Genomic DNA, 18,897 nt, shown 5'->3' with positions numbered 1-18,897 from the left:
ATCAGTGAGAGGAGGCGGACCTGCGGCTTGGTGCTAGATTTTGAATCGCTGCCAGCAGCGTGAGCGTGTTTCCTCAACATCTCCTGCCACCAGACTTCCATACCAACATGTATCAGCGGTCTGAATAGAGTTCAAATCGTGTCACGTTGTCACGTTTTTGTAGGTAAGAAACATTTCAGCCCTTGGCCGCTTGTCAGCAAGCTCATCAACAAGTTCAGTTCAAATGAGCTAAATGGATACACTGAAAAGGAATGTGGATGAGTCTGCATTTCTGTGAGCTTCCTTTAAGCATAATCAATCATCCATACATATGTTTGAGTGTGTATCACTCTGAGGTCAAGGTGAAATGAGGGCAGGGAGGTTGTGCTTTATTCTAATGAGGCGGCTAGTGAACTGGAATGATGATATGAAATGCAATCAAAATGGGACATGATTATATATTTCAGTGTAGAGGCAAAAAGGGGGGAGGCCATTCCAGCACACACACACACACACACACACACACACACACACACACACACACACACACACACACAGAAACATGCACGCAGAGCATCATCCACCCACAAACACAAAGAACAATCAGTCCTCAGTTATAAATGCCAGAGTCTCTTCCATCCAAGTTTCACACTGTCTCCACATGAATATTCTGGCTGGACAAAATGCAGCTCTGAACATGGTTTTCGTCAGGATTCAAGAGACGCAGATTCAAGAAGATCACGATTACGGTAATAATCTTTTTTAGATTAATGGGTTTTAGATTGTAGTATTCAAAGTGTCTTTTGAATGCTAAAATATCCAGGTTTTCTTGGGGGTGTTGTAGAAGAAATATTACTCTCAATAGCTTAGGCTTAGGTTGTTTGCAAATTGTGTATGTATGCAATTGAATATGTGAACATTTATAGAGAAATATGTTATGGTTATATTATTGAGCATTGACCAGAACTCTGTGTGTGTGTGTGTGTGTGTATACAGTCTTCAGATTTTCATTCGCTGTTTTTATGATGTGGCCATTATGACTGTATTAACGATCAAACCAATGAACTTTACACAACGGACTCTATATATTAATACACTTTGCCAGTATTGTCATTTCAGTAGTAACAATACTGGCAAAGTAACAGTCATCTATATGCTTGACTTTTTGGTAACATAGATTGTTGCCAGCTACAAAGTTGCATCAATTCTATAGCAGATTCCTCAATTAGTTTAGACAAAATGACTTGTTATATGTCAGTTTAGGGGTTTATGTGCCCTTTTTATTATGAAGGGAATTCATTGACATTATTGTGCTGTGCTGCTCCATTAAGTAAGGCTGAAATGTTAACCCCATTTCTGTCCAAGCATGGTAAATCTACTTGTGCTTTTTATTCAAATTCAATTTGTTTAATGAAATACAAAAGAGGTGGAGGTTTAAAAGTGTAACCTGCTATGACTTACAGCAGACCTGGAGTAACCACCTTCTGATGAAACATAAAATTGCAAGAAAACAATACAGCAAGGGACTATACCTAATGTTTTTATGCTGTCCTCCCTGGCACAGATGAGGCAGCAGGTGTGGGAGAGATCTGACGAGGTGTGTGGGCCCATAGCGTGACACCGAGCGAGTGATGAGGGCCATTCTTCCTGTGTGTGGAGGTGGCGATGGAGGGGAGTACCGCGGCCTCCGCAGTAGAGTGGGCAGGATGAAGAAGCTGCTGTGGCTCAGGCCCAGACACTGCGTGGATGTCCACATGGACACGGATCCCAGCGTGTGGCTCACGAGCTTCCAGTTGTTGGACACTGATGGGCAGTATGAGGTAAGTTGGAACAAAACTACACAAGGTTTCTATGATCAACAGCCTGTTATGTTCATTTGCTGCATTTTACTGTAATAGCTGTTCTTTTTTGTCCTAAAACCTCACTTCAATTTCATATCAAAATTGTAACTTAGTTCAGAGGTTGTGGGATATTTCCTCAAATCAGGGTCAGTTGTCAAAATGTCATGCACGGAAATAATGCTAAGTCAAAAAGTCAAAGCATCAATACACTTCTCTCTACTGTAAACACTCAGTTTATTGTCCAACAGAGTGTGATAACAAACACACACAGAATAAATCTACAAGGGTTCATCAATGAAATATGGAAATAATCAGAATCAGCTTTATTGCCAGGTATGTGTACACACACAAGGAACTTGACTCAGGATTGTACATTGCTCACGATGTGCTTACTCATACAAAAATACAAAATCACAATAATAAAAATTAAATAGACACAGACTTCAGTGTAGACAACACAAATATACACACTATGAACAAAAAAATATATAGACATATTGACAAATAGTGCAGTGAGCAGAGTGCAAAGAATGCAGGAGTATGTACATGTCGGAGGTGGATGTGATATACAGGTACATATACACGCATACATGTACACAGTGCCATGAAGCATAGTGCAAAGGATGCTGGAATAAATAAGTATTTTGTGCAGGAGTTATGACTTGAGGTAGGTGGATTGGTATACAGTATCTACAATATGACAATATTGCCCCGGCCTTTTTGTGTGGAGTTTGCATGTTCTCCCCGTGTCTGTGTGGGTTCTCTCCGGGTGCTCCGGCTTCCTCCCACCATCCAAAGCATGCGGGCTAGGTTAATTGGTGACCCTAAATTGTCCTTAGGTGTGTCCTTGTCTATGTGTGGCCCTGTGATGGACTGGCGACCTGTCCAGGGCTTACCCCGCCTTTCGCCCGATGTCAGCTGGGATTGGGTCCAGCCCCCAGCGACCCTGTACACAGGATAAGCAGTTGATGATGGATGGATGAACTGCACTGAAATAGAGAATGGTGAATAAATAATAAGTGTTAGCCAGTAAAAAGGTGGTTGATTAGAGATTCTGAGGTATCCCACCTAGAGCTAGGAGATGTTAGTATAATTTTCACATTGTGATATCACATTAGATGTTGCCTGGGAATTGGGTTATAATAATTTATGGCTTAAATGTTGTCCTTGTTTGCTGCTTGAGAGATTTGGCTGTTATAGTGTAGAGAAAAGACCAATTTTGGCTGTCATATCAGCATTCATAACGATGAAGGCCAGGAGTATGTACATGTCGGAGGTGGTCACCCACATCGAGGGGTGCAAGTGATGATTGTTTCCATTTTGATTAATCTGTCACTTATTTTACAGGTTAATTGTTTGCTCCATAAAACTGTTTAGTAACAAAATGAAAATAAAAAATAAACGCCACAACTCAAAGGACATTCATACCATTAGGCACTCTAAAACACTACAACACAAACATTACTTTTCATACCCTTTATTACTGTGTATCCATCTCCTCAAGAGGATCTCCTTCTCATGCCAGGCCATGGTTGTAAATGAGCATTTTGTTCTGAACTAACTTGCCTGGTTAAATATAGGTTAAATAAAATAAAAAAGACTCCAATCTGATTGGATTTTGGCTTTTAGTTGTTTTATTACAGAAAGTGTTTGAAACACATGACCATAATGGTCATACGTTCTCTCTTGTGTTACTTACGGATGGAATTAAAGTAAAAATAAGTAATTCTCCATTTTGCTTGAGCATCCTCAAGGACCCCTAGGGGTCCCCGGACCCCACTTTGAGAACCACTGCTCTAAAAGACATAGAAACCAGATTATGTTCATATTTGTGAAGCATGAATCACTAATTTCTGGTTAAAAATTATTCTTTTTAAATGAATGAAATAAGAATTAGGATGAATCAATAATAAAAATAGTGATTAATCTTTTTCCTGGTCAGCTGAGTATTTGTTGACAAATCGCTCTAGCCCTAACATAAGCAATGTGTGTGTAATGAAGCCAGGTGTGTGTGTTGGCATTCTTGAAGCAGGCTACCGTTCAGTCAGCCGGGAGCCTTTTAATAGTGTTATTTTAAACTGACATCTCAGATTTAAGTGTTGTAGAGTAACCCTTTCCTACATTGGATTTATTATTGTATTTATTATCCTCTGATATATAAATCATTACATCGTGAAATATTGTTATAATATTGCTGTAATTGTGCTACTGGTGCAATCATAACACATCTGTGACAGAACAGCTGTCATATAATCAGTCATTGAATTTTTTTGACACTGAGGAGGAACTACAGCAGGCTCTCCAGGAAGTATATCATATTCCTGTGGGTGTTTCTTGCATATTTACAGCTAGAACAAGCCTTTTAATCATGTGAGGTTTTAACTTCAACCGGCATGTTTCGGCTTCATCCCACATGCATGCTTCCGCTTGTTGCTCGCCTGCCATCCCATCACCCATTTATGTGTCTAATGAGTACTAATTGGGGTTTCTCCTGGCACTGTTTCTCTGCTCTTTGTTGAATAAGGGTGGGTGGCATGGCCAAACATGGAAGAGTGATGGTAGATTTTCATTTCAGAGAGAGATAGAAGCTCATTAGAGAAACAAAAGGCTCATTATTTTCTGAGCTGAAAGCGCAGCAGGCAGCCTGATTTAAAGATTTCACTACTGCTCAGCTTCTCAGTGTCAACATAATATGTTGCTGCCAGTCAATTTGACTGTAATAAAGTGTAGTGTTTTCACTAATACTGATAGCTCTTAATTCGTACCTTTTTTCTTATTATTTACTTCCTTGAATAAGATATGTTTTAGGAACAGAACAGACCTGTTTTTATGTGGTATGTCCCCACCACGCCCCTGACACCATGGGCGGTAACATAAGCTAGAGGCTGTCGAGCAAAACTGTCACGTCAGGTTTCTTTACAGGCAAAGGCACTGAAATGCGCTAATCCCAACATGTTGATATTGGCCATTTCCTTTTGCATCTTGCATTTAAGCTCGTCCTGTTAAATGTCACTGGTGTTTTTAAAAAACTGAAAATAAACATTTTCTGATGAGAATGTGGAGCAGATTTAAAGCTGGCAAACCTGTTCTTTATCCAGGGAGAGACCCTGAGGACATTTGAAATAACTGAAAATTCATCTTTTTAATGTTTACAGTTTACACACCACAGACGTCACAGTATTGTCTCTGCCATTCATTTCTGTAAGCACATATGCTCACAATGCAATATGTCTACAATGATCAAATCTATGACTGTCATTAGGTGGACTGAAAGCTGGAATACAACCACACTTGATGTTTTAGATTCACTATCACACATTGATATGAATGCACCATAAAAATGCTGTAAAGCCTCATCCTGTAATGCATTATGTGTTGTATGCGCTTTTTAGTGTCTGCGTCAACAAAAGTGAGGCTGTATTCATATCCAGCAAACATACTGTTGGGCTCCGAGAGAGGCAGGATATGGACCGTCACACCATTTGCTGATCCTGACACCAGAGCCCACAGCATTTATCTCTTGACTAAGTGGGAATACTGGCTCTGCACCACAGAGGTGGATGCTTTTTATTAAACAAAATATCACAAGCCCTAGTATCAATAAATTACTGGCTTTTATAACCTTTCATGCCACATTTTGTAAAAAAGAAAAAATTAAAAAAGAAGATTTTAAATTTTGTGCATTTTGATTTACAACAACATTTGAAACTTTTACTGTAGCGGTGACGTAGTTAGACCTAGCGCCATGTGGACTGGCTACAAAATCAGTTAGATTCATAAATCAGTTGCTAAACACGACCCTGAATGGGTTTTATTCTTTAGGATTTCACTAAAATGTTTTTACTTTTATTTAAATACAGCATTTAAAATGAATGACCTTTATTGATGGAGAATGTTTACAGTGTGAAATAGTTACTGCACATTTTTAAGAGTTTGAATATTGTTAAACCACTGGGCACATAGGTTGACCCCCACATGTATACTACTAACACTACTTATAATGTAAGTAGTAGTGTGGTTATGCCAGGCAGCTGGTTCTACTCCTCCCACTGTTTTAATAGTACTTATGAAAAAAAGAAAATTGTCTGAAAATATATTATATAATTCTCCAGGCAATGTCAACTATAACTATAAAATGTATATCATAGGTAAAAAATTCACATATTGAATATATTTCAAAAAACAACCTTTACAGCATCTCCAAGAAAAATCTATGTTACTCAGCATTCAAAAGACACTGAATTCAATCCAATACCCATGAAGCAAAGAATATATAGTTACTTACTGTAATTGAAGTAAAAGGGACAATTTATTTTTATTTTATTTTAATTTTTAGGTAGCCAACTACATTACTACTTACAGCAGCAATATAATCAGTGTCAATAGCAATTTTTCATGTTTAAAATCTGCATAATAATGTTTGATGCCTTTCATCCCCGTATCCTCATTGGTCAATAGCATTAGCCCCGCCCACACCTGTCTCAGTAGCCCCGCCCAGTGAGAGACTGCACGCCCCCTGTCCTCGCCTAGACTCAAACAAGTCCATCCACTGACACACGGTCGCGTCTAACTCCGACGTCAGGACCTTTTTATATACAGTCTGTAGTCAGGACGCAATTCAAACTTTTGGCCTATGTTTGTCGCATGAATGAGATATAATGTCCGATATAATTCAAACCGAAGTGAACTGTGGGAAGACTGAGCTGAATCCTTAGTTTCTGCCTGCGCTGCGGACCAATCAGCTGTAGCAAGAGGAGTTTACACACAGACGATTTGGGGATTTATTCACTCCAAGAGCAAAACAAGCATGGGAAAATGGCAGTTATCGATGGTAGGTTAAATTAAGTTATCTGCTTTTTTTGTGAAGGCCACAAACTCGTTTGAATATACGGTAACACACGATGTTGTCTGCACAGTATAATTTTGTGAAAACATTTGATTCGCTTGGCAAGTCTAAGTTGCATGTGAACCTTATTCTCTCGTTGTCTCTGGTCACCAGAACAAACCTATTGATATAATGGTTTAATTCAGTGCAGTGTCTCATTGTGTCTGGCAGCTAGCACACTGTTTTTTGTCTGAGTTTCTGTCATGTGGTGTTTTTAAACATGCTCTGCTTCTATTCTATTGTTTATATGGCAGATAACATTGTGATTATAAATAGGCTGTATGTTTTCTACCAGTTCTGCCATGGAGCCTGATTCCAGAGCAATGACTAATTGTTGAGGAGGTGGTTATATGTTCATCATGCTTGAACAACCCACAGTTTTTTTTTTTACTTTTATGACTTTATTATTTATTTTAGGATTTTTTTAAATATAATTTTTAATCTGTGCCAATAGCATTTCAAGATGTGTGTGTGTGTGTGTGTGTGTGTGTGTGTGTGTGTGTGTGTGTGTACTACTAATGAAACACTTGCAACAGCACATTGTGAGGGGCTAATGTATCTAACTGGGTTGCGACAAATAATCAGTGATCTGCGATTGAAAGTCGATACCGTTCTAGTATCACAAGAATAACTCTGCAATTTAATGCAGTCATAATGCAATGTATTCTTAGTGATGCAATCCAACTTTATTTATATATTGCCTGTTCGTAATAAAAGTTATCTCATTACAGTTTTCATTTAGAGCAGGTCTAGACTGCGATGACTTGATGTATCGTACAGGATTTTCTGGCTGTGACATGTCACCTTCTTTTTCCACTATGTTGCCATGTGGTGAGACAGTAAAAATCTTATAATAATAATATTAATTATTAATATTATTGTTTATCTTCACTCCAAATATGATGAAATTCTTAAATGGATTTGTTTTCTCAGTTCTCATATATATAATAATAAGTTTAAATGTATGTGTCACATCTATTCAGTACGTGAGAATCTTCAGGTTATTTCTTGAAAATGGAACGATTTTGTAAAATACAGCATAAAACAATATCACTTAAGGAGATGTACTTAATATAGCACGTGTTCACTTCAGAACCTGGCCTCATCTCCTGATTGTTTTCCTAATGTCTGCAATTTTGTAACATGTACTGTAGTGTGAGGGGAAACTTATTGCTGCTGCTGTGTACAAAGAGTTCTGTACATTGTCCCTGTGTTTGTGGACAAACACAACTATGCCAGTGAAGGCCTCTTTGCCTGCTCATCGGTCCAGTCACCAGGTGGCTGTCTGCGTCAGAGTTCAAGGCTGGGTCACAAGCAGAATCCCGAGAATGAGATTAAATGGCACTGAGATTGAACCTTTTTAATGAAATGAGTCTAAAGGCTTATTGTGATTCAGATTTGTAAGATTGTCCCAGTAATTCAGTTAAGCAGCCATGGTCGAAAGAGCTCCATTACTGTTGGGGATTAAGAAGAAGTTTCAGGTTTCTTGTTGTGCAGTGTTTTTATACATTTCTCTCAAAGAAAATCAGTAAATTATTCTATTTGTTTCCCTTTTCAAATACATTAAAGTATGTATTATCCATTATATGATGAAGAAAGGAGCAGACTAGAAGGCTGCATCGTGTGCTTGGGTTATTTGCCAGATCTCGATGACCTTGCATTCTCCCACGCAGGACCCGGTGCAGGAGTGGGGGGAGGAGGTGGAGGACGGGGCCGTGTTTGGCATCACACTACGTAGGGAGCCCATCCTGCCAAGCTCAGACACGGGAGAGTTCCCTACAGCCCTCAGCTTCGTCCAGTACCACACAGTGAAGGTGCGCAGGCTGAAGGCCGCCACCCTGGATCGTCTGGTCACCCACCTGCTGGACCTTGAGCACCAGGAGCCCAACTTCATCCATGTCTTCCTCTCCACCTACAGGGCCTTCACCTCCGCCAGCACCCTCATCAAGCTGCTGTTTCAGAGGTGAGAAACCACACCAAGGCACTGCAGACCCTCTGTTGTACTGAGACACGTTAACAAAAACCATGAGGGATAAAATCAACAAGGCTGTCTGTGTCGCATGCCAACTGTAAAATTATTTTTATTTAAACTTACTTAACCTACATATTCTCTTTTTAAAATGTTAAGTAAGTCAGAAGTTCTTGGTCTCAGTGACACCTCTCTTTATTGGATACAGATTTGAAGGCTTTAATATTTTCTTCCTACCTTATTGACACTGATTTGTTATTCCAGTGTGTCCTATTTTTAGGACCATATGCGTCACCACTTTTTTCAACATGCCAAACAACAAATCAATTTCCAAAGAAGACCGCTATATGACACCCTTTTTACGCAGCCTCAGCTATTCACAAAGAAAATCTCTATTGACACTCGGCAAGCTTTGACAACAGGTATCATCGTCACAAACTAGACAATGCAGCCAGGAGCTTTCGTTCCATTCCACAGTGCTCATGGCTACACCCTCCACACCCAGCAGAGGTGCTTCTTCACCTAACTGAGGCTCAGTGAGCTCACAGAGATTTAATTTGGCTGATTGAGGAATGCTCTTCTGCAACTAATCCATTTCGGGAGTTAGACACAGGAAGTCTCTTTGGTTTTTAATCCTCCCTGGTGCATGGAGGCCATTTGTACGAATAAGTAGACGTTTCAGATCCAGTCTGCTGGCTGGCCTTTTATCTCTCTCAGGTTCTTCAGGCTCACCTTGCTGAATGTACAGCAAATGGCTGCCTGTGTGAAACTCTGGCCATTAGTGCTGTTCACTTGATATATTATATGTCAAACAGTCGCCCTCATGTCTGTGGTGCTGGTGGCAACCTTTAATGAGGTCAGTCTCAGGACAACCTGGGAAGTGTTTTCCCTCCATTGCCTTTCAGGATTTTGTACAGGATGTATTGTTTTCTTGCTCTCATTAACGTGTAAACCACCTGTGCTGTAAACTTGATAGCTGCTGATAACTACTAAATACTTATCTATTTGGGTTTTTTTTTTATCAAACACAACTTTCAGCTTTGCTTTGCTCCCTAAATGGGACATATTACTATGATCATAATTTTACATCTCTGACTCCTCTGTGATGCAGCAAAGATAATTTCCCTGTCATAAAACTTGTTCCTCCCTACAAATTTGACAACATGGCAATATGCTTTATTTATACTGTATATATATTTTTATGATGCCGTTATTAATCCTCGAGGGACACATTTGTCTCTTTACACATGTCACTCTGTAACAGGCAAGGCCAAACTGTCTCGGCAGGCATTCAGTTGTGTTGTAAGACATTTCCACAGGATGAACATAGCCGTAGGGGATCAATCCTGGGGCCTTTTGTTGTTTACAGGATGTGTTCTTTCACCACTAGGCCACCATTTCGCCCCTCCATGTGGCGATTAACATTGAACATTTAGTTCTCAGCTGATAGGTAATTGTGTTTACCTTTTTTCACAGAGATGACTCAGTCGCCAACCTGGATAACAGTGTTTGCCCACGCAGGTGAGTTTGATCACTCCTCCATTTACAAAGATTAGTATGGATCAGCCAAAATGGGGTTTTATAATTGGGTTTGATGGACTGGAATTAGAGCTTAACTTCATGAGACTTTGTTCCACAAATTAATATTTTTTTTGATTAATAATTATTATTTGTCTGTCACAATTTATGACAATTTGTCCAGGCCTTCCTTAATCTCAATAAAGGATTAACCTGAACGACTAAAGAACTAAAACTATAATTAACTTTAGTTATTTGTGTGTGAAGATTCTCAGTTATCAAGTTTGTAGTTATCCAAGCAGGTTTATATCAAATGCAGTTGGACTTGGTTGAAGGTACTTATTAATTTCCCTGATCCTCCCCTCAGTACATTACCCCCCGTGATCCGACTGTGGCTGGAGGAGTACAGTGAAGACTTCCATGAGCCCCCTCAGTACAAGGCCCTCCGGCTGTTGTGTGTCCACTTGCGGCGTCGCCTCTGCTTCAGACGCTTGGCTAACACTGCAGAGACCCTCCTCAAGAGGCTCCAGGAACAAGGTACCGAGGAATGGGAGATGTGATCATGTAGGATTGTTTATATCCTGCCACCACAAAGCATGACCATCCATCTGTTATACTCAACTGCATCTATGATCAGTTATCCATCTTTTTATTCACAGCGGCTCCAGATTATCAGGTCTACAGTTTTCAATTTTCAGTCAGTACAAAACAATTAACCATATTTCAGTAAAAATGTGCACTCGATGTTTATTGCTATTATTATGAACTGCGAGAAGATAGTGGCATAGTGTACATAGGAACATTATTTAGCATTAAAAGATTGACAAATATTTTTTACAAACCCACAAACTATTCACTACAATAGACTGCTGTAGTGTCATGTTGACCTCGACTGAACTGTGAGACGATTTTTGGCCGAGAACAAGGACTGTAGAATTGTCCCCATTGAACTGTAGGTAATCTAAAATCCTTTTAGCAACCCGATTCATTGTCATTTCTTATTTGCTATTGTTTGACAGATTGTAGCCAGGCTGCGTCAGAGCACAACAATGAGCCGTTGCAGCAGGAGGACACAGATCAGGAGGACGGAGGAAAGATGTCCACTAAGGAGGAAGACAAATGCAACTTTATGGACTTCCCTGTGTCAGAAGTGGCAGAGCAGCTGACCCGATTGGACGCTGTAGGTTTCACTGACAAAAATCTCAAAGTGTTTTTACTGTCACTGTGGGTCACTCACTTATGAATTGTCTCCCTATCATCCTGTCTCCCTCAGGAACTGTTTGTCAGGGTGGTGCCCTTCCACTGTCTGGGCTGTGTCTGGTCCCAGCGTGACAAGAAGGAAAACCAAAACCTGGCGCCAACCGTCCGCGCCACCATCTCCCAGTTCAACGCTGTCACTAACCGTGTCATCACCTCCCTCCTCTGCCCGCCCTCTACCAGCCCTTCCACTTCCTCTCCCATATCATCACCCGGCTCCACCTCTAACTTCCCGTACCCCTCCACTGCCCCGAGCTCACCTCGCTGCACGCACACCAGCCCTGCCCACAGAGCCCGCATCATTGAGAGATGGATCGCTATTGCTCAGGTCAGCGTTAAAAATTATCTTAAATGGCATTCACGTTTAGAATCAAGTGACATACAGTATATAAACAGGCCTTTTGTCAAACCAGCATATTGAAACAAGTAGTTTTGTTTCTCTCTGCAGGAATGCAGACAGCTGAGGAATTTCTCCTCTTTGAGGGCCATACTTTCAGCCCTGCAGTCCAACGCTGTGTATCGCCTCAAGAAGACGTGGGCTGCTGTCAGCAGGTCAGCAAACAATATTAAGACACTAGACTTACTTTACTCATAATTTATAAAACAGAGTTGTGTATACCATTGAGTTACTGTTTAGAGCACAAAATGAAAAATGGCAGGTGTAAAAAGTGAATTAAGATTGATAAGAATTCCACAGTGGGTTTCCCTGAATTAATCTTTTTGTAGCTTTGTTCAAGATGAATATTGACTCAACAAAAATAACTGTCTTAACATATTGAATTTGTTTGGTTTCAGGGAAAGCATGGCAACCTTTGACCACTTGTGTGAGACTTTCCCTGATGAGAACTGTGGGCTAATCAGCAGAGAGATCCTGGCGGAGGTAACTTCTTCCAGAGGTGGAGTTTTCATGGTTGAATTGGGTTAAAATGCACTGGCCCGTTCACTCCAATACAAAATAAATCACTGAAGAAACTGCTGGGTGCACTGCAGTAAAAAGAATAGGTTACTTCTTGGTATGCAGCGCAGCAGCGTTGTTTGACTTCTTGATGCTTGTTTAGCTTCCATATGGTTTCGTTCTTGGTGTTCTGCATGGTTAAAATAGTACACACTGTAATTCCCCTTACCAGAAACAATAAGTTAATTTGGCAACTATTTTGATAATCAATAATAATTTTGGTTGTATAACCAATAAAAAAAACTCTGAACTGTCCATGGTTATAGTTTATCCAATGTGAGAGTTAATGAAAGAAAATATAATTATCAATAACACATAATTAGCAATAATGAAAAGAATCACTCGTGTACTTAATGTATTATGAAAAGTGCTATACTCACAAATGTTAACATGTCAGTATCAGCATCTCAGAAAACATCTATAAATATACTTACTGAATGTATTGTGCACAAATTACCTCTAATACTTGGTTAATTAGTTGTCCTATAAAACTGAATACATGCTCAGTCTCGAGCTCACCTGTGTCCTTTGTTCCCTTGAGAAAACAGTTGATATGAATGTGTATTTAGCGATATTGCTGTTATGAGCAGCCCAGTTTTTTATACAATAATGAAAAGGCCATTGTTAGCCAACACAAATAAAAGTGGCTGGCAGTCATTCATTTTATTGAGTACATACTGTCTAATATGCTTCTTGTAAACACACACACTGCAAACCTGAGGGCATCAACAGCACAGTAGGCTGTAACTGTGTCGCTAAAGCACACAGTTGTCATGTAGCCTGCACTGTAGGTGCTCAACCCTGAAAAGAACATTTATATAACGTTTCTGCTTTGTTGTTATCTCACACCCGGCACTCTCACATTATCACCCTGAATTAGAGCTTTTTTGTTTTTTTTCAAAGTTGACAGGACTGTTGTCTATTTTCTGCAGCATGGGAGTCACCCAGATGGCAGTGGCAGCCCGGGCTCCAAATCACCCCAGCTCTGCTCAGCGTCCGGACGGATGGTAAGAAAGTAGTCATCATTTTGTTTGGAAATAACCTGACACTTCCTCATTTGCAGGTTTGACCACCAAAATGAAGTGAATATGTCAGCTATGCCAGCCATTAAAAAAGGAAAGCCAGGGTCTTTTTTTTTCAGCCTGGATCATCAATTCTACTTCCCTAAAAGTCACATGTTGTCAAGCTGGTTATAACTTTCGAAAATAGACACCAGAGTTCCAGTTCCCACTTCTTTTTCGATCTGTTCATTTGATAGAAAAAGTTTACACGCACACGACTGTTTGTTTTGCCCCTTATGTTGGGAGGGATATAAAAGCTAACGTGTGCAGTGTTTCCCACAGATTGGCAGTTTACCTGTCTCTCGGTGGGGTGTGTGTAAACTGTTTTATATCCCCATATTCACTAGTGATGATCTTGTGTTTTCAGTTGTCTGTGTATATTTCTACTTCACTTACAATATATTTTATTTTCATTGGCATTACATTTAAATTCACTCATTTGATTCTTACTCCTTTCTTACTGCAAGCTAATGAGGCTAAATTGACATTAGAATATTCTCTATTAGAGCAACATGAAGGAGTTCACCACTCCAACAGCTTCTTCCAAATATATTAAATTAGATATTTGTAAGAAATGAATCAGATGTTTATTCTCTATTTCTGTCAATTGGGCAGCTAAAATGTAAAAATGTTGCTTGATTTGTTTCCTCAGAACTTCAGCAGAGGTGCGGTGCCGTACCTGGGCACTTACCTGACCGTCCTCACCATGCTGGATACAGCACTGACCGACACTGTAGAGGTGAGTACACATCCCACCCACAGACCCACCTGTTGATTTAGTTTGGTGCTTTGTTATGGTGCTTTAGCAGATTTATGATGCCACATATGTAACAACAGTTGTCTTCCTTTTTTCGCAGGGTGGACTCATCAATTTTGAGAAGCGCAGACGGGTAGGTGTCGCTTCCTAGTGGTGTCTTACATGAATGACTATAATAGTTTTCGTAGCCAGTGCTGGCTTCTATGATATTCTTATGTTCTTCTGTATTATTTTCCATTGTGTTTCTCTTGTAGGAGTTTGAGATTATCTCTCAGATTCGGCAGCTTCAGGCTTCCTGTTCCCACTACAGCCTTCTGGTCAACTCTCATATCACCACCTGGCTGCAGGCACATATAGTGCTGACGGACCAGGAGAGGTGAGAAGCACACTGAAACCACTGCATCACAATACAAAGACAGACAGCTGGATTGGAGGAGTTTTGCAAAGCCATTTGCGTCATTTCTTAATTTAGCTTTTTATTTGTCTCTTGAAGCTATGAGCTGTCACGTGACCTGGAGCCTCCAGTTGACCCCTGTCCCAGCTCTCCCAACTCATGGAGCAGTCGTCTGCTCATCTCGTAAGTACCACCTCTAGCCTGTAACAAATAACCACAGCTGTCCTGATATGACAGTGACTCAGCACTACTTGTATGTAAGCTGTGTCAGACCCAGAAGTCAGAACCCAGATTTTATTTTTAATTTACGCAAATAATGTTCATGAGGAAATAACAAACCTTTAAAGACTCCTGGATCTGTACCAAAAAGATACTTGTCCGAATATTAAAATTAGATTTCAGTTGCTTTTTTGTGAAAAGGTCTGCATTTGTGTGCGTGCAGGTTGCGACCAGCCAGTGACATCTCCCTCAGGAAGACCCAAGCTGACCAGATCAGTGTGTCGTCCTCTGGATCCAGCAGTTCGGACATGGAAGACCTCGCTGCCCCTCAGCCCTCCCCCCTCAGACTCAAACTGAAGGTATGATCAGCACTGACAGTTTCCTGCGTTTATAGTCTGAGTGTATGAAGGTCAGCAGTGACATAGTTTAAATAACATAAAACAACCAAAGACAATTTCACAGGGATTTGCTACTTAATTGGTTTAAAAATCTGGGGAAATTGATTGCTAATTGAAACAGAATTTTCATATTTTCTCCTCCGCCTTTCCCTCTCTCAGTCTCTCTCAGGGTCTCTCCACAATGTTGCAGAGGACTTCTCCTCCAGCTCCATGTCCTCCTCCTCTCCTACTCTTTCCAATTCTTCCTGCAGCTCCTCACATCCAGACCTCAGCTCGTCTTCTCTGGTTCTGAACCCAGAGTCGTCATCGTCCTGCTGCTCTCCTCTGGCCAAGCTGCCCCTCTACAACAAACAGGTCGCTGACTCATGTATCATCAGGGTCAGTGTGGAGTGCATCAGCAATGGGAACATCTACAAGAGCATACTGGTAAGGACAGTGGATTTGTAGTCTTGTATTTCTGAGGACAGCGAGCCTGTTTTTGTGTTGATTTCACAGTCGAGGATTCATGAAGCTGAAACCAGCAAATATCTGCAACTTCTACTTGAAATAATTACCAGATTGTTGTGTTTTCACTCACATAATGTCATAATGTAATAGTTTACGGCGGATCTCCTTATTGTCACTGGTATCTCTGAAAATAAAAACTGTATTCTAAATAAAATTACAGGCTTTCAAATGAAGGTAATTGCCACGTTTATAGGTATTCTGAAGAGTTACAGTGTCGACTTTGGTTGTATTTTGACATCTGGCTGTCTGCTTCATCTCCAGCTGACAAGTCAGGACCACACACCTCAGGTGATTCAGAGGGCTCTTGAAAAACACCACATGGAGGATGTCAGCTGTCATGATTTCAGCCTCTGCCAGATGCTCAACAATGGAAAAGGTGAATTTCCTCCCCTCAGGCCTCCTCTAGCAGTCTGGTCCAGTTTAACTTGCTCAGAACAGGATTGAATTAAACACCAAATTTCTATAACTTTGAGCCCAATAGGCTGAAGTCATTCCTCTGTGTTCTTTCTTTCTGTTCAACATTTTTGTGTAAACTGTGTAAACTGGTTCCTTCACTGCCGCTGCCTTTCATAAACTATGCAATGCAAATGAACCGTTAGACGTTGTGATTTGAAGGAATACAACTCAAGTTTTTTCAGCTGGAAAACAGCTCTTGCTCTTATTACGTTTTCCTCTCTTTCAATGATGCAAACATTCTTTCGAAGTAGATTTGAAATGCCGAAAATTACTTTCCAGATCATTCTGAGAATTATCATCATCATTAATCATTGACTGTAATATAAGCACATAAAGTAGGCTAACATAAAATAAATTGCAGCACTTCATCACTCTATACCTCTTTCTGCCTCAGAGCTCCAGATCCCAGACAAAGCCAATGTGTTTTATGCCATGAGCACTTCTGCCAACTATGACTTTGTGCTGCATCAGCGCTGGAGGAGCCACGGGAGAAATCTGGGCTCCTTCTCCAGTCCTGGGGCTCAACCCAAGAGCCGCCAAGCCAAGTGAAAAGCATCAGTCCTGGCTGAATGTTGGGAGTATATGTAGAAGTCAGAGGAGCTGCTCATCTGCAACGACAGCCCAACCACAAATCTGTGGCCATTTGTAACTGCTCATCACCACGAGGTTGTTGCTGTGCAGCAGGTCCGAGCCGCTCTGCCATAGAGGCCCCCGAGAAACCACAGGGCTATGACTGAAAAATAAGGTTGAGGAGCTCTGATCAAGACATAGTCTTCAACGAGAATTCATCAAGAATTACTCTGGACTGTTTAAAGAGTAACGCAAGAAGAGAGAAATGTCCAGGTACACAGAATAGAAACACCAAGAAGAAATCAGGATTTTGTGTTCTCATATTTTTCTCTATCATCTGAAACATCAACATATTTGGATAAATGAACCACATTTTACCAAATTTTCCTAAGATATACACTTGTGTTATTGTGGACATGCATGTTATATTGTGGTTTATTGCGCATCATATACTTCATAGCACTTCAGGTTTCACTACAGCTAAATAGAAACTTCAGGAGCAGCTATTCTGGGGAAACAGTCATGTGTCATGACGGAGGAAATGTGGCTGCAGAATAAGCAGGCAGACCTGGCTGCAGTTTATTTTCTGTGGTACAGCAGACGTGGGATTTTTCCTTCAGCCTGTGTGGCTGAGTGACTTACTGACTTTTTTAACCACACAAAGCTAAGTGACTAAGTAGGAATGCTCATTGTTAGATGATGAGTAAGCATTCCCAAACATATCTGGGTCAAATGTGAAATCGGTCAGATTTCAGTCGAGCGCATTGAAGAAAAAAAGACTCTGTTTGGACCCAGGCCTGACACTCCTGACACAGATTTTATTTGTCGGGAGAGTCATTAATAAGTATTCAGTTGTCTTCTAGATGAGAATTTAAATGTTTTAATGTAACTTCATGTAATTTTATCAACTTAAATTATTTAATGCATTTCAGTATTCATCTTTCCGGGCAAAAGTGGCATGATGAAAATGTTAGTTTCTGTTTGTTTTTTGGTTCATTTTGGATCCTATCTTCAGTCTTTGCTACACTGTTTTCAGACATAAATGTACTGAACAAAGCTGACTTTTTACTGTCCGCTGATATTAAATGAAGGATGTATGTGAGCATAATGTACACATGTTACAAATGCTTATACTCTGGTCTCTCCTGTACTGTAATTCATTCATTCAAAGGGTTTAAAGAGGAGTAGAATAGCTGAATGTTTGTTGAATGATTCAGGAGAGGCTGCAGTTAAAGAACAGGTATTTTACATTGAGTGGTATATAGCTCACTACGCGTTTGTCACACTGTGAATGAATGGTTCATGTATGTGAAAATGAAGTGTCTCAGTATGTGAATTTAATTGGGCAAATAAGATCATCTCAATGATGTGAAATCCCTAACAAAACTCTAAGGCAGATTTCTGCAAGTATTAAAAGTGAAAGCTGGTTTGAAGTTAAAGTTTGAAATAATTAGATGATGAGCACACAGGTAATGAACAAAATGAACAAAAAAACAAAACACTGGTGAAGTTTCTCCTCAGATTTGTGCAGGATTTTGCATCTCTGGGTGCATCTTTAATACAGCTGTGGTTTGTTAAAATTCAGGTGTGAGGTTGGTAACAAAGGTCTGGCAGCTGCAGTATACAATTTGAAGGAGCGTGACTTCTGCTGTCTGTCTGTCGACTGTATTATTAGTAGGCTTTCATGTTCATTCTCTCCAAATGTGTCAACATAACTGCATGCAAGCCTACATGTCTGTGTTCTAATATTTTCTTTCAACATAACACATTTTTCTTTATTTTTAAAGTTTAAACTAAGCACTTGCTGTTTATATTTAGTATTAAATGTCCACTAATAAAGCTAATTTACTATTAATATTGTTTTTATTTATTGTATTGCTTATGACTTAGGAATTTTTTGGGTCCAGAAAAACGGAGAAAGGCTGATATTTGGTTTGTTGACATCAGCTGAAGGTCCACTGTTGTACTGAATTTAGGTTTGAGTTTGTAATTATCTGAATTCTGTCTTAGTAGGTTGTCTAGGGACCTACGCTAAAAATAATACATATTGGTGGTAGCTGACCACTAGGTGGCGCCAAACACAAATACTTTGAATGTTTTGTCCTACTTTGCTCATCTTGGTGTTTCCATT

At 40.1% G+C, this 18,897-nt stretch overlaps 1 protein-coding gene across 4 annotated transcripts; it reads left to right on the top strand.

Moving 5' to 3' along the window:
• The first annotated feature begins 48 nt into the window (after positions 1-48).
• On the top strand, positions 49-18,621 carry rgl3a (ral guanine nucleotide dissociation stimulator-like 3a). 4 transcript variants are annotated; one of them, XM_038714260.1, is made up of 19 exons: positions 49-163; positions 669-728; positions 1,544-1,799; positions 8,379-8,668; positions 10,151-10,195; positions 10,560-10,729; positions 11,212-11,372; positions 11,466-11,777; positions 11,898-12,001; positions 12,245-12,329; positions 13,337-13,411; positions 14,118-14,204; positions 14,323-14,355; positions 14,477-14,598; positions 14,716-14,799; positions 15,059-15,194; positions 15,393-15,659; positions 16,002-16,116; positions 16,591-18,621. In XM_038714260.1, exons 3-19 carry the CDS (start codon positions 1,611-1,613, stop codon positions 16,743-16,745), a joined length of 2,430 nt encoding a protein of 809 aa, XP_038570188.1. In that variant the 5' UTR covers positions 49-163; positions 669-728; positions 1,544-1,610; the 3' UTR covers positions 16,746-18,621. The 4 variants fall into 4 exon arrangements, with proteins under 4 accessions (XP_038570188.1, XP_038570189.1, XP_038570187.1 ...); XM_038714261.1 differs by lacking the exon at positions 669-728 and having other exon boundaries at positions 69-163; XM_038714259.1 differs by lacking the exon at positions 49-163 and having other exon boundaries at positions 585-728.
• The last annotated feature ends 276 nt before the right edge of the window (positions 18,622-18,897 follow it).

Source organism: Micropterus salmoides, unplaced genomic scaffold (genome assembly GCF_014851395.1).
Source record: "Micropterus salmoides isolate LMB-PRFRI ecotype aquatic unplaced genomic scaffold, ASM1485139v1 Ms_hic_scaffold_12, whole genome shotgun sequence".
Lineage (NCBI taxonomy): Eukaryota > Metazoa > Chordata > Actinopteri > Centrarchiformes > Centrarchidae > Micropterus > Micropterus salmoides.
The sequence above is the reverse complement of the archived record's forward strand: the minus strand, read 5'-3'. Positions and strand labels throughout refer to the sequence as shown.

What these genes read in the sequence shown, in the direction of transcription:
- rgl3a (XM_038714260.1), top strand. Translation starts at nt 1,611, where the DNA reads ATGAGGGCCATTCTTCCTGTGTGTGGAGGTGGCGATGGAGGGGAGTAC. An exon ending in ATCAAGCTGCTGTTTCAGAG is followed by an intron (nt 8,669 to 10,150) that starts GTGAGAAACCAC and finishes CTTTTTTCACAG; the next exon opens with AGATGACTCAGTCGCCAACC. An exon ending in GATGGATCGCTATTGCTCAG is followed by an intron (nt 11,778 to 11,897) that starts GTCAGCGTTAAA and finishes TTCTCTCTGCAG; the next exon opens with GAATGCAGACAGCTGAGGAA.